At 32.5% G+C, this 14,466-nt stretch overlaps 1 protein-coding gene across 7 annotated transcripts in view; it reads left to right on the forward strand.

Annotated features, from left to right (window-relative positions):
- EXOC6B (exocyst complex component 6B) overlaps window positions 1-14,466 on the forward strand; it is a 563,953-nt gene that overhangs the window by 253,393 nt on the left and 296,094 nt on the right. For all 7 annotated transcript variants that reach the window (XR_011236208.1, XM_069494964.1, XM_069494962.1 and 4 more), the window contains one exon: window positions 7,286-7,354. Coding sequence is in view for 6 of the 7 variants with exons in the window: in XM_069494964.1 (XP_069351065.1) it covers window positions 7,286-7,354 (69 nt within the window). In the remaining variant the exon portion in view is untranslated. The remainder of the gene's footprint in view (window positions 1-7,285; window positions 7,355-14,466) is intronic.

Raw genomic sequence — 14,466 nt, forward strand, 5'->3', positions numbered from 1 at the left:
CTTGGCTAATATTTTCTTCTGTGTGATTGTTACCAAATTGATATATAATTAGTTCATTTGTTCATTTTTGTATTATTTTTCAGAGTTCTGCTATCTTATTAATTTTTTGACTATGTAAACTATGAACATGGTTCAAAAGGTAAAATTATATAAGAAGATATAGTCAGTGAAATCCCACTCTCATCCTTATTCTTTCCACACTTCTTCTACCTGCCCTTTGTAAGTAAAAAGTATTGTTAGTTTGTGGGTGTATACCCTTCATTATACCTTAAACAATATGCTTATTAATAGCATAATATGTATATATTTCTGTGCTTTCTTTTTTTACTGGAAAATATATACTGCAAATTACTCCATATCAGTTCATAAAAATCTTTCTCATTCTGTTTTTACTGATAAATAGTATTCCATTGTTTGGCTGTATCATAGTTTATTCAGCTAATCTATATATGGGCACTTAATAATTTCCAATATTTTCCTATTAAAAAGTAGTGTTTCACTTGCACAGCCATTAGAATAGCTAAAATTAAAAAAAAAAATACTGACAATACCAAGTACTGGCAAGGATGTAGAGCAAGTAAAACTCATATATTGGTGTAAAAATGTGAAATGGTACAGTCATTTTGGAAAACAGGTTGACGGTTTATTATAAAGTTGAATGTACACCTACTATATATGACCTAGCAATCCCACTCCTAGGTATTTAGCCAGTATATTCACTCAAAAACCTGCACCTGAATATTTATAGCAGCTTTGTTCATACATTGCCAAAATTAGAAATACCCTAAATGTCCTTCAATGGATGAAGGGATAAGCGAACTATGGTATCTCCATAATCGGAGTATCACTCTGAAATAAAAAGGAATGAACGACAGATACATGAACAAAAACACAGAAGAATCTAAAATGCATTATTCTGAATGAAAGAAGTCAGATTCAAAAGGCTGCATACTATATGATGAGTCTATTTATACAACACTCCTAAAAAGGGAAAACTCTAGGGACAGAAAATAGATCAGTGTTTGCCAAGGGCTAGACTTCAGGTAACAATTTGATTACAGAGGGGCATGAGGGAATTTTTTTGGGTGGTAGAACTGTTTCTTTTTATCATGGTTATGATAGTACGGGACTATATGCATTTGTAAAAACTTAAAGAATCGTTCACTAGAAAGGGTGAGTTTTACCATATGTAAAATACCTCAAACTTAAAAAAAAAAATCAAAAACTGAGAATTGTTTTTTCATATAATCAGAGCTGTGTTCTCAGGGTAGGTTCCTAGAAGCAGGATTGTTAGTCAAGGGGTAAATAGCTTTATAGTTTTGTTAGATAATGTCAAATTCTCCTCCACAGAGGTTGTGCTATTTTCTATATACCCCACAGCCCACCTAAGCAACGTATGAGGTGCCAATTTCTTTACAGCTTCTTTAAGAGAGTATATTTTTGTAAGCTTTTGAATTTTTGCCAGTCTCATAGATGAGAAATGGTATCTCTGTGTAGTTTTAACTTGCATTTGCATTCCTATTACTATGGGTAAAGTTGAGTATCTTAAAAGTTTGAGGGCCATTTGTATATCTTTTTTTTTTTTTTTTTTTCTTTTTGGTAAACTGCTTATATCTTGTGCCCTTTTTTCTAATGATTTGGGTTTTTTTCTTTCAGTTTTTCCAAGTTCTTTATCTATTAGGGATGTTAGTTCTTTACCTATAATATTGTAACTTCTGTTTAACCTACTTTTGTTCACCTTAATTTTTCCTTTTCTTAAACCTTTTGTATTTTTTTTTTTTTTACCAAATTTAGTGCTAAATTTCCTTTTTTGCCTAATAGTTTAGCATATAGTGGACCCTTGTTAAATAAAGACCAGTTGAATTTTTAATTTCAACAGCATTCAGCTTTAAACAGAGAATTCTTGAGAGACTATCCTCTGATTTTGGCCACAGGTTTTTTATAGTGCCTCAGTAAGGAGAAATGGTGGTTTTTCCTGATTTTCTTCAGCTTAGGGTAAACACTTGAATAATTAAGTGGTAATCTCTTTAGAAAGTTCTCAGAAAGGATCCCAATTATTTGTGAGAAACTCCACAGCAATATTCCTTATTTTTTAAGACGGAGCTCTTGCCAGGGTATTCTTATATGCTCAGGGGCTTAAAAAATTCTTTATATTTTTGCTAATTCTAGTCATGTAGAATCGTAGGCCTTCCAGTTTGGTGGTGTGTCTGTGGTGTTTAGTCTAGCTCCATAAAAGCTTATGTCCAAATAAATTCTACCCTTCTTTTCTCTGAATATTTGGAAACAAAGCAGTTCAAAAAGCACATTAGCGAAAATTATATTTCCTGGCTTCTAGATGTAAGATGGGTAGTTGCAATTGAACTTCTGAATGCAAAGGCAGTGCCCCGTCAGCTAATCATTTGTTGTTTGCTCCTTGCAGAAAAATACCTGATATATTTTAATGACTTGAGAGCCAAGTAATGCTCAGAAATGGGTACCAAGTCCCCTCATTCATTTACCAATACCAAGAAATGACCTTGTGTAAAGTGGGAATCAAAAATAGTTTCAAGGTGGAGAATGGCTCAGATGATTAGTGAGAAACATATCTAAATTCTTTGCAAACTCCTATCATACTCTTTTTGGATAATGCATGTACTTTGAAAGACTTCTTAAGAGAAAAATAAATGGTGTGTGCATGTGGGTATGTGTGTATGAGAGATAGTGTGTGTGTGTATGTCTGTATCTTCTGGTACAGATGTGTGAACAATAGGGCTAGAACACACTAATGCACTTGTTTTCACGTACTATCTTTATCAGCAGCATAAGTAACTCTCTCATAGTACATTTGCTACTCTTCTTGAGTGGAGGGAGGCAAGCAAGCTTTTATTTTACTCTAGTCCTCTTTTCTAATGATGTGCTTACCCAGCAGTAAAATGGGTAAATTTATCATTCCTACAGATAATTTTTGTCCCTGCCTTCCTTCACTAATGAGTCTTTTAAGATAGACTACCCTGACACTTCTTTTGGAGGAGAGTTTAGAAAAATAGTAAATAAATGTATCTATTCAAACTTTAATCGCATTATTTTTTAAAAATCAAAATCTCCTTTTTTCTTTAATATGTAAAAACATTTTCCTTATGCCTTTTTGAGAAAAACTTAATAATCTACCTTTCCATTTGTTGATACTTCCTTTTACTTGAACTAAAATGTATTAGAGAAGAAGAAAAAGATATCATGAAAGTCAGATCCTGATGTATTATAGGAATATTTGTAATTAGAAATGTTCATATTTCTTTTCCTCCTGACCATCTAATATTCCCATGTCTACTCTGACTCTTTGTATCTTCTCTAGCAAATACTGTCTGCAGAGGCTCATAAGCCTATTTTTCAGAGGACATTTCATTAATCCTATTCATAAGTTTACATTTCTTAGTTGCTAAGTCCTCTTTCTCCACACTCTTTTTGGTTATCTATATAGTGGCTTCACGTGATAGCGGGTATATTTTATAGGGCATAAATGCTATTTAACAACAAATATTTCACAAAAAATTAGGAAGTATTGGTTTGAATGAAGTTGTTAATATTTACCTTACAAATATAAGAATCATTATATTGAAATAAACAAATTAGCCATATGTATTGGTATCTAGCAGATACATGATCTCTAATGGGTACATGAATGGAAGAATGTAGTAGTTGCCTCCGTGCTATTGAAGTTCAGTCATCACCCCAAAATTCTTTTAATAGCTTTTTAATTATCTGTTATTTAAAAAAAATCATAGTTTCCCTAATTTATATAATATTATAACATGCTCTGAGACACAGATATCTTAGTTAATAGAATCTAAATCTTACTTACTATTTGATCCTCCTGAAAATAAAGAGGTTTGAGCTGGCAAAATGCGCTAATGTGTTCCATTCAGAAACTATACAGGGAATTAGGTAGCTGCTGTCCTTGGTGATGAAATTATTTCTTTTTAAATTTTAAGGAAAATAACTAGTTAAAAAAGCAGGATAATCTTGAATATGCTGTTTGTGGCTACTGTTAGTATTTTCATAGATCTGTGTGAACTTCTAGAAAAATACAGACTCTGGTATTATATCTTAAGGTCTTAAGTTCCTGACTGTCAGGCAGAGGAAATGTTTAACTATTCTAATCATGTTTCTGTATCTCAGAAAGAAAGCCCTTATGAGAGGAAATGACAGCGTCCTACCACAAAGTTATCTCTTATCAGTTACAGTCCCAGTCGATAATGATTTGTCAAATTTAGACATGTGTAAAATGCAAGGGCTGTGTTATTTACTTTGGAAAGGAAAAATTAGATGAAGCTGATAAAGAAGGAGTCATGGCTTTTGTTAGGAGACAGAAACCATTAGAGACAGTCATTGTTAGCTTAGAAAAGTGTCCTTGGACCCCTCCCTCTGCCCCAGCTGAAACCTAAACCTGCTTGAATCATTCTTTGCAACTTGAGGGGAGGGAGGAGCAAAGGAGGGAAGAAGTATGAAGGCCACTTTGACAGAGTGTTAGCATTTTAAATGGAAAGCAAAATGTGAACCTTAAACCAGACCTATTTCTGTGAGTCAGGAAAATCTACCTTTTGTTCTGGTACTCTTCCTCACCTCCGTTTATTTAGAGTTTTGAAAGTTCATTTCTTATTCTTCTAAACATGTAGCATTCTTTCACGTCCAGTGTATGTTGCTCTTCTCCTTTTGCCTTTCCATAGTTGTAAGTGATTCTTTTTCATTAGTGGAAGCAGAGAAAACACATCTAGCTCAAAGCAACATGAGTCAGTGCATACTTTACATACCTTTGTCCTCACAGCACTCTTCTTGGTTCCTCACAGTGTTCATTCCTAGTGTTCCTCACAGAGGGGAGCATAGAGGAAAAATGATTTCTAAACATTGGCTATTTTGGGGGTAGAGGTAAAGATTATGAACTGAAGCCCTGTTTTGCTCCCTTATTTTTTTTCCTAAATTTCTGTGTGCTGCTTTCAAAGCAAGGCAGTCTTTTGCTTAGGAAGACTTAACTGGATGATGGTTCCAGAGCAAAGAAATAGTAGAGCCAATACTTATAGGTTGGGGCACTCTGAACAGGTCAGGGCACTTGGAACAGTTTGAAGCGGAGTTAATGATGTCATGTCACGACAGCCTCATGGAGAATAGGTTTGGTTGTACATATTTGTTGGAGATGACAGAAAAAGGCCTTTATCTCCTCTCTAAATATATCTATCTTTTATAGTCTGTCCAGATAAACCTGTCTTAGCCCATTAGTAACCAAATATCTTTGTTAGGGGGTCCTGTTAGCTTATTCATCACAGATTTCTAGGAAAACCGCCCCTTAATGTGGATGTTCATTCTAAAAGGATGGGTCTGATATGTAGAAGAGCCCAGGCTCTGCCTGAGGAATGGCCACAGGCAGTTTCCTTTTCAGTGAAGCCATGCCTCTGAGACAAAGTAAAACAAAATAAATACACTGTATGAAGAACAACACATAAACAAAGTTATTATTGAACTTGCTATTCAATGTTAGGTAAGAACATTTTTTTAAACTTTTTGTAAATATATATTTATAATAAATAACTATAATTATTTATTCTAAATAAAAGAAAAAAATTTCATTTCTCATACAGATCAGACTTTTCTTCTTGTTTTTTCTTGTCTTTTTTTTCAAATGCATGTGTAGTTTTTATGTAATTTAATTTAAATACTATGGTGAATATAATTTTTTGATGTTTTTCTATTTTTCTTCTTTTGAGATTCTATTTTGCTTAGTTGTAGGCTCTGGTTTTCTGGCAAGATAAAGACATTTCCTGGTGTTTGGCAAGATGAAATTGGTTCTGTTTTTCTATCCAGATAATAAATTTCCTTCAAATCTCTACTTTGCAATCAAAAAAGGGAGACTATAAAGATGTTTTAATGTTGTCATTTCAAATAAGAATTCCTAAAGTGATTATTTGTTGACTCTTTTTGTGTTAAGATGAAAATGAGTGTCTACTTGTACTGTTACAGTTATAATTTTTACATGATTTTTAATCCTATTTTTTTTAACTGCTTAGTGCCCATCTGTCCATAAAATGCTTTTCTCGGTAATTTGCAATGCTCATTAACTCTTCTAAAGGCTTTTTTATTTTTTAAGTGAAATTGTCCTTGGGCCATGGTGTGGGATCTTGAGTACCTTACCATCAGTCTTTAGATTCACTTAAAAGTTTGTTGTGCATGCTTACACAGTATGTAACACCATTATGTACTTAAATATATTTAATTTTTGCCCTCACGAATGTGGAGCAGATGAACAGAACAGTCAATAAATTTGAACCAATAAATATAGAGGTGTGATGGTTTCAGAGGGAAAAGAAAGTGGGTCTTGTGCTTTTGAATTGCAGAATAAATAGATTTCATTAAAGAAAAGCATTTTGGTGAAGATGCTATGCCCCCAAAGAAGAAATGAGGTTTAATTCTTTATGTAATTTTTTTCCTTTTTCCTTTCGTTTAATTTTGTTTGTTCAACATTTACCTTCATTATCTCCTTTTATTCTTATTATGTCCTATAAGTCAATTGATAGTTTCCTTTTTTAATTGAGGCCAAAGTAAATTGTGACTTACTCATTGTCAGCTCAGATAGAAAATCAGTTTTAGCGCTGAGACTAGACTTTAATTCTTACCTGATATTTTTTCTTTTACTTTCTCTTTTGAGGTCTAGGTTTAATTGACATGCATTATTCATGTTATAATATGTTGTGATTACTTGTGGATTTGGCTTTTCCATTCATTATCTTATTTTTCACATAATCTCTCCTCTCTTCCCAGCATATTTCTGTATTCTGATTGTGTGCTAATTCTTGTGCCCTTCAAAAGTTGAATGGCAAGCCATTTAATCATCTTGTGTGCCAAGTTTTGGGTTTGATACTGAAACTTAGTTTTTTATGTAAACTAACATGTATCTTAGAAGGCAAAGTCAAGTCATAGACGTCACATTCCCCCATTCTTACTTTCCCGTTGGAGTCCCATGGCCCAAGATGTACCTGTAAAGGCAGATACAGGATTAGTGCCATCTGTTTCTCTTCTCGCCTATCCATGCTTGTGGGCTTTGTCTCAGCCTTGTGGTGTATCTTTACAGTTTATTAATCCCATGGCTAAAATACCAGAACTAGATCTTTTGGAGCATATGTTTTTTTGTTTGTTTGTTTTGTATTTCTAACTTTGAAGCTAGAACTTTTAAAAAAACAAAATGCTTGAGGAGTAAAAGTGAATGCAGTTGCTCGTAATAGCTTTCTTTGAATTTTTTGTGATAATCTTGTATTTTCAGGTACCTGGGGCCCAAGATTTGGTGGATTTCTCTCCTGTTTATCGATGTCTACACATATATTCCGTCCTGGTGAGTCTTTATTTGGTTCTGACTAATAAAGATGTATATTAAATTCAAAACTCTGCTTTCTCATTTTTAGTAGTTTTTATGTATTTTTAAGAGTGGGGAATGAGAAACTATTGTTGTTTAAGCAGCATTATTTATAAAAAGTAGTATTTTTTTCTTGCTTCTTGAATCTTTTATTTATGTCTGTTATGTAATACGCTATAGCTAGTGACATTTCTATCAGTTGTCAACAAATTAGTAGCTTATAACTAGAAATACTCATGTTCAGATTTCTGTTTTTAATTTAATAATGTACTTATTTAAATAACAATAGCCCATATTTACACATTAAAATAGTATTTGTGAAAATGTTCTAATTTTCAATTTCTGATGACTATTATTCCTTTTGTCATATAAAGCATATAGAAAAAGGAACCTCTCTGGGGGGTGGGGAATATTATGGGTATTATATTCTAAAAAATGACTCCTTTCTCCATCTTGGTAGTATACCCATATGAAGACAAACAGATACACACAAAGTGAATAAAAAAATTAAACTATAGTATCAACAAACATAAATTAGTGAGAGAAGCCCCAAAGTGATATTTTTTATAGCAGAGTTCAGTGAAGCTTGTATCAGGTTGTTTTTGATATGTTCAAGTATGTCTTATTGTCCACTCTGTTCCCATTTTCATTCTTCGTATATTTAACATAGTGTCACTTAATCATTACTCGAGATAATTTGGGACACTGATCCATGGACTTTATGGGCTGAAGTATTTTGTGGTAGTTTCTATTAGTTTGAGAAAAGATCTAGTAGCTTCCTCTGCTCTTCCTTTCCCTCTCCTTCCGCTTCTTCCTCTTTTCTTCTTTTTTTCTCTCTGTTTCTCTTCTCCCTATGCACTCCCTGTCTCTCTATCTATCATTCCTTCTTATCTATAGATGAAGTCAAATGTAGATTGAATTGTATCAAAGCATCTAAAACAAGAAGACAATTTTTTTCAATCTCATCTAGGGATAATTAAATAAATAATATACATCTTAGATTGTGATACACTATTATCATTTTGTACAAGGGCTCCTCTTGTATTATATTATGTTTTTCAATTCAGTCTCTATTCACAAGCCCTAATGTCTTTTATCTCCAAGTTTACTAACTCTAATATGTTTAATGTATGGTCATGGATATATCTGTGTCTTTGAAAAATATATAGTGATTTTGTATATGTATGTGTTTTTAATTTATTCAAATGGTATTGTGCTATTGATCTAGTTCTATTTCTTATATTTTTTATTCAGCACTATTTTAAATATCTATCCTTGTTAAAGTGTATATATCTGGCTCATTTTCTCTTCCTATTGCATGATAGTTAATTGATGGTTTGTATTTGCTATGTTTTAATTAACCATAACTTAAATTGTCTCTAGTATTCTGCTGTAACAAATAGCACTCTCTTATGAACTTGTGTGTGAGTTTCTACTTAGGAGTAGAATTGTGTCGTAAGGTATAATACTTAATTTTACTAATTTCTAATTTTTGCTAACCTGATAGATTTTGAATTACTTTATTTTAATATGCATTTCTCTGATTACTGGTAAAAACTTTGCTTCTCTTCATAGGCTTACTAATCATTGGAGATTTTTCTTCTACAAAATGCTTATTTTTAACTTTTGTTCAATTTTTATGTTAGGTTTCTTATTTTTGTCCCTCTTTTCTGGAAAGAGAAATTGCTAGAAATTCCTTATATTGTAGATATTGACAGTTTAGGATGTTGCAAATGTCTTTTGTTCTAGCATGTTACCAGACTCTAAACTATGTCTATGTTTTCTTTGATGAAACAGCGATCTTTAATTTTGATGTAATCAAGTCTACCAATTTTAACCCGATAGTTAATAATTTTTGAGTCTTGTTTTTTTTTTTTAAAAAAAAAAATAACCCTCTGTATTCCAATGTCACAGAATATTTCACTTATATTACCTTTAATATTTTTCCATTCACACTTTCCTCTTAATCCATTTTGGGTTTACCACTCTATATAGTATGAGGTAGGGATCTAGCTTTATTTTTTTCTATATGATTAATTCAGTTTTACCAATCCTACCTGCTGCATAATCTCCCAGTGATTTCTTTTAGTATCTCTGGCATATACTAAATTTCCATATTTACATGAGTCTGTTTCTGATCTTTTTTGTTGTTGTTGTTATAGTTGATTTATAATATATCTAAATATATGATAAAACAAATCCCTTCTCATTTCTTTTCTTTAGAAATGCCTTAGCTATTAATACACCGTTATTTTTCCATATTATTTTAAAATCAGTTTGAATTTATTAAATAAAAAGTCCTTCTAGAATTTTGATTTGAATTGACCGAATTTATAAATAAATTTTGGGAAGAATTGACAACTTTATAATGCTAAGTCATCCCATTCATGGAAGAATAAGTTTTTAAAAAGTATTTAATTGAATTGCCCTTTTCTCCCCATGTTGACATGGGCATTCTTTGTTAGATTACTAGCAAAATGCTTACAGTTTTTGTTACTATTTTCTAATTAGTTATTAAGGAACACTATAGATTTTCATAAGATGATCTTACATCTGTCAACCTTGCTCAACTATTTTATTAGTTATAATAGTGGTTTTTGGTTCACATTAGGTCTTCTGTGTAGTCAGTCATATTGTCTGCAGATATTGACTTTTGTTTGTTTTCTTCTTATTCATATATCTCATTGTTCTTTTTATTGTCTTATTGTATTGGCTAGAATCATCATTACTTTGTTGTTCAGTAAAGTGATAGTGGGCATCCTTGTCCAATTTCTAATCTTACAGAGAATGTATCTAAAGTTTTTTCATTAACTGATGTTTACAGTAGGTTTTTGATAAATATTCTTTAGTTATTCCTAGATTCTCCATAACTCTTTTTGAAAAAACATGAATGAGTGTTGAATTTTATTGAATTTTTTCCACATATGTTAATATAATCCTATGGTTTTTATCCTGTAGTTCATGAATATGGTGAATTTCATTGATAGATTTTTTTTCAGATGTTAAATCATACTTGCATTCTTTAGATAAACTGAATTTGATGGACATGTATTACTACTTTTATAGCATCCTATGGAATTTAGCTCTATTGTTGCTTTTAAAAAAATTGTTCATATCTGTATGTGTGTTCATAACTAACACAGGCCTATAATTTTCTTTTTTGTATGTGTTGTCCTTATGTGGTTTGTAAGTCAGTGTTATTTAGGCCTTATCAAAATGGGTTGAACCTCTCTCCTTTTTTTTTGATTATTCTTCTCATTTTTATTTTTAAATTTTTTTTATTTCCGCATATTATGGGGGTACAAATGTTTAGGTTACATATATGGCTCTTGCCCCCCCCCCCACCCCCCAGTCAGAGCTTCAAGCATGTCTATCCCCCAGACGGTGCGCGTCGCACTCATTATGTATGTATACACCCATCCCCTCCCCCCTCCTCCCATCTGCCCGACGCCCCATAAATGTTATTCCTATATGTGCACTTAGCGATCAAATTAAAAAGCTTCTGCACAGCCAAAGAAACTATCACGAGAGCAAACAGACAACCTACAGAATGGGAGAAAATATTTGCATGCTACACATCCGATAAAGGGCTGGTAACTAGAATCTATTTAGAACTCAGGAAAATCAGCAAGAAAAAATCAACCCTATCAAAAAGTGGGCAGAGGACATGAACGGAAACTTTTCAAAAGAAGACATCTCTTCATTTTTTTGTCTATTTTATGAAATGACATGTAAGATAGGAGTTATCTGTCCCTTGAAAGTTGTGTAGAACTCACATATGTATTAGTATGCATTTCTCCTTTGCCACACACTTCCTCCTTTCTCCCTTATCATCTGGCTTCCATGCTTCATGATTTTGTTTAGTCTTTTCAATAGTATGTATGGATACGAGAGTTCACAGTTATTGTATTTAAACCAATTGTCTATAGAAAAAGAATCATATTTACTCACATCCAGTTCCAAGGTTTATAGTAAGCCTCATAATTGAAAAATCAAATGCATTTTTTCCTTCAGATAATATAAGCCTTATGCAAATGGGTAGTTTGTTTTGTTCAATGGTATATCCTCAGTACCAATAACAGTACTTGGCATATAATAGGTACTCAGTAAATATTAGTTGAATGAATAAATAAATAAGTGGTAACTAAACAGCCCAGTACCTTTGTTTGAACACATGCTGACTCAAATCTTATTATTTGTTTACTTGTTCAATAAATACTTATTGAACTTATTTTCTTCATGAAATGGATTTGAAGAAGCAAGGATGTATAAAAAAGTGTCAAGGATTTATACTTTAAAATAATTGCAATGTACCAGGGGAGAAGTTACATTCTTTGAATGACTATAATATGACAGCACTATATCTCATCACTATGTGTATGCTAGTTTTTATAATCTTTATTAAGATTTTATGATATGAAAATATAACAGATTTTCCTCATGTGAAAATTCTAATAGTGAGTGTTGAATACTCTTTATAAGAATATTGAAATAATTTAATTGCACATTGTATGGAAGCAGTGCCCAACCTTTTTGGCACCAGGGACTGATTTCACGGAAGATAATTTTCCACAGATGAGGGAGCAGGAGCAGGTGCAAATACAGACAAAGCTTTGCTCACTCGCCTGCTACTCACCTCCTGCTGTGCGTGCTATGGGTGGGTGGGGGTCGGTTCCTAAGTTTCATGGAAGGCAATTTTCCTGTATGGTGTTATGCTAGTTTTCTCATATATAAAATGGGATAATAATTACCTACTTAGTGCAGTTATAGATATTGAATAAATAGTGCTGAACTTAGTCTCTGCCATTTAATTGACATTTAATAAATGGCAGTTATCTGGTGAACATTCTATATCTCTGATGCTGATGGTTAGACAAAGTATTGGTATTTCCAAAAGTATATGGCATAAAGTATAGACATGTAGATAGGAGTTCTAGTCTCTTTCATCAACATACAAATTTTACTGTTTTTAAAAATGTATACATTCTTAATTGTGCAATGACTATATAGTCCTAAACTGTGTAGAAGCTAGGGCATACTGGTAATTATTTAGAAATGATAAGCTCTAGAAAGGCAGGAGGACTTTAAACTGCCCATTTAAAAATAAATTCTACACAGTAGTGTTCTGAAATGTTAAAATATTTGATATTTATAAATTTTCTATAACAATTTGTAAGGCATTGTTAATATGGCAGAAATAGGTCTCTTCCCCCATTCACAGTGTTTCCTAGTTTTAAAAGGTGTAATTATGAGTAGAAACTCAGTTCTGTTTTGGGGGGAATATATGTTTATTTTTTAGACATTGGTCTTCCAGACCTATAGGGACTTTAAATAAACACTGAAATAACTTCTTTGCTAAAGAAAGGGCCAGAGCCTGTATAACTTCTAGTGCTGTCTCTTTTCATAGCTTTTTGGGGGCTGTAATTTGTCACTTCTCTTTGTTTGTTTCCCCATTCACAAGTCACTAATTTGTATTACTGCATGGTAAAGGATAGCTCCTCATAATGTTAATTATAAAGATATTTAAAACTAGATTACTTAATATAAATGTTTGTAATATAATTTTTCTGATTTTCTAATTAATGTTAAGCCTTAAGAAAAGAGGATTTAGGAATAGAGAAATGGGGACTGTGGGAAAATAAACTATAGCTCTCTCATTCCTTTCCATTCTAATACTCGTTATCTACTTCTCCACTCTTCATTCTCTCATCTTCTGTTTATACGACTACTCTGAATCTGTATCTTTTTTTTTTCAAAGATTCTATTTCCAAACAATAACTCTGTATCTTACTGGACCTTTTGACTTTGACTTTGTTGATCATTTTTTGCTTTATAACTCTTGACCTCTTTGTGTTCTTTTACAATATGGTTTTCTTCTTCTCTACCAGCCTTTTTGATAGTTATTGCCTATTTTGATCTTTGTAGGCTTTGCTTCTTCTTAGTGTCCCTCATTGTTCCCAGGATTCTACCCTTGTCCCACTTCTCTTGTCTCCTACCTTTCTTGAATGATATAATCTACTGTCATGATTTGAAATTCTAATGACTTTCAAAGTTATGTCTTCACTCGTCTGCTTTCCTCTGAGCTTCAAACTTGTGTATATAATTGTCTACTGAACCTAACCTTTCGGATATTCCACAGGCAGTACAAATGCTGTATGTCTGTATGTTTCAAAATGAACTCATTATCTCTTGCCACCCCCCATCTGAATTTCCAGTGATCTCAGGTAATAACAATATCACTCATCTAGTCATCAGCCAGAAATCTAAACTCTTGCTTTTTTTCTCAGTACCACATCCAGATCTGCAAATCTTGAAAATATTTATCTCCTAATTATAGTTTTACTCTATCTCTTCTTCCTTATCCTAAAATTATTGCCCTAGTTCAGAATCTCATTCGAATTATTGAAAACATTCTCGTTCGTTGTTCTCCCTACCATATATCTTAAAGTCTTAACTCAATTCTCACTATGGTCATAGTAATCTAACATACAAATCTGACATATGTTATCTGCTTAAAATTCTCTAATTGATCACCTGTAAAATACAAAAATATAAAAGAAAATATAATATATAGAAGTATAAAAAGTTTTACATCATCTGCCATCCATATTACCTGCTGCTTACTACCTTGCTTTGATGACACTAAAATGCTTTCAATTCTTTGATTGTACCATGCCTCTCATTCTTTCCTTATGCTAGTCCTTCTGCCTGAATTACTACTTCCATTTCTTTTTATTTTACTGATTCTTACTTATCTTATACTTGTGTCCTCCAGCATATTTTCCTTATGTTCCAGGTTGAGCTCAGTGGACCCACTTCGTCACAGTATTATAGGATCCAGTGTATATTTATATTAGTGCTTACTATATTATATCATCATATGCTAAATGTGTTCTTTTTCCTCAATAGATTGTAAGCTCTTTTAGGGCAGGTTTCATATATGTTCATCTTTTTTTTTTTTTTTAGCCCCAACCCTTAGCACTTAGTATTAATATATAATACTCAATAAATGTTTTTGATTTTGACCTTTAGACCTGCAAATGAATCCAGTATTCTAGTCTCAGGCAGTGTTATACAATATCAGGGCTAGG

This window comes from Eulemur rufifrons, chromosome 19 (genome assembly GCF_041146395.1).
Source record: "Eulemur rufifrons isolate Redbay chromosome 19, OSU_ERuf_1, whole genome shotgun sequence".
Taxonomy (NCBI): domain Eukaryota; kingdom Metazoa; phylum Chordata; class Mammalia; order Primates; family Lemuridae; genus Eulemur; species Eulemur rufifrons.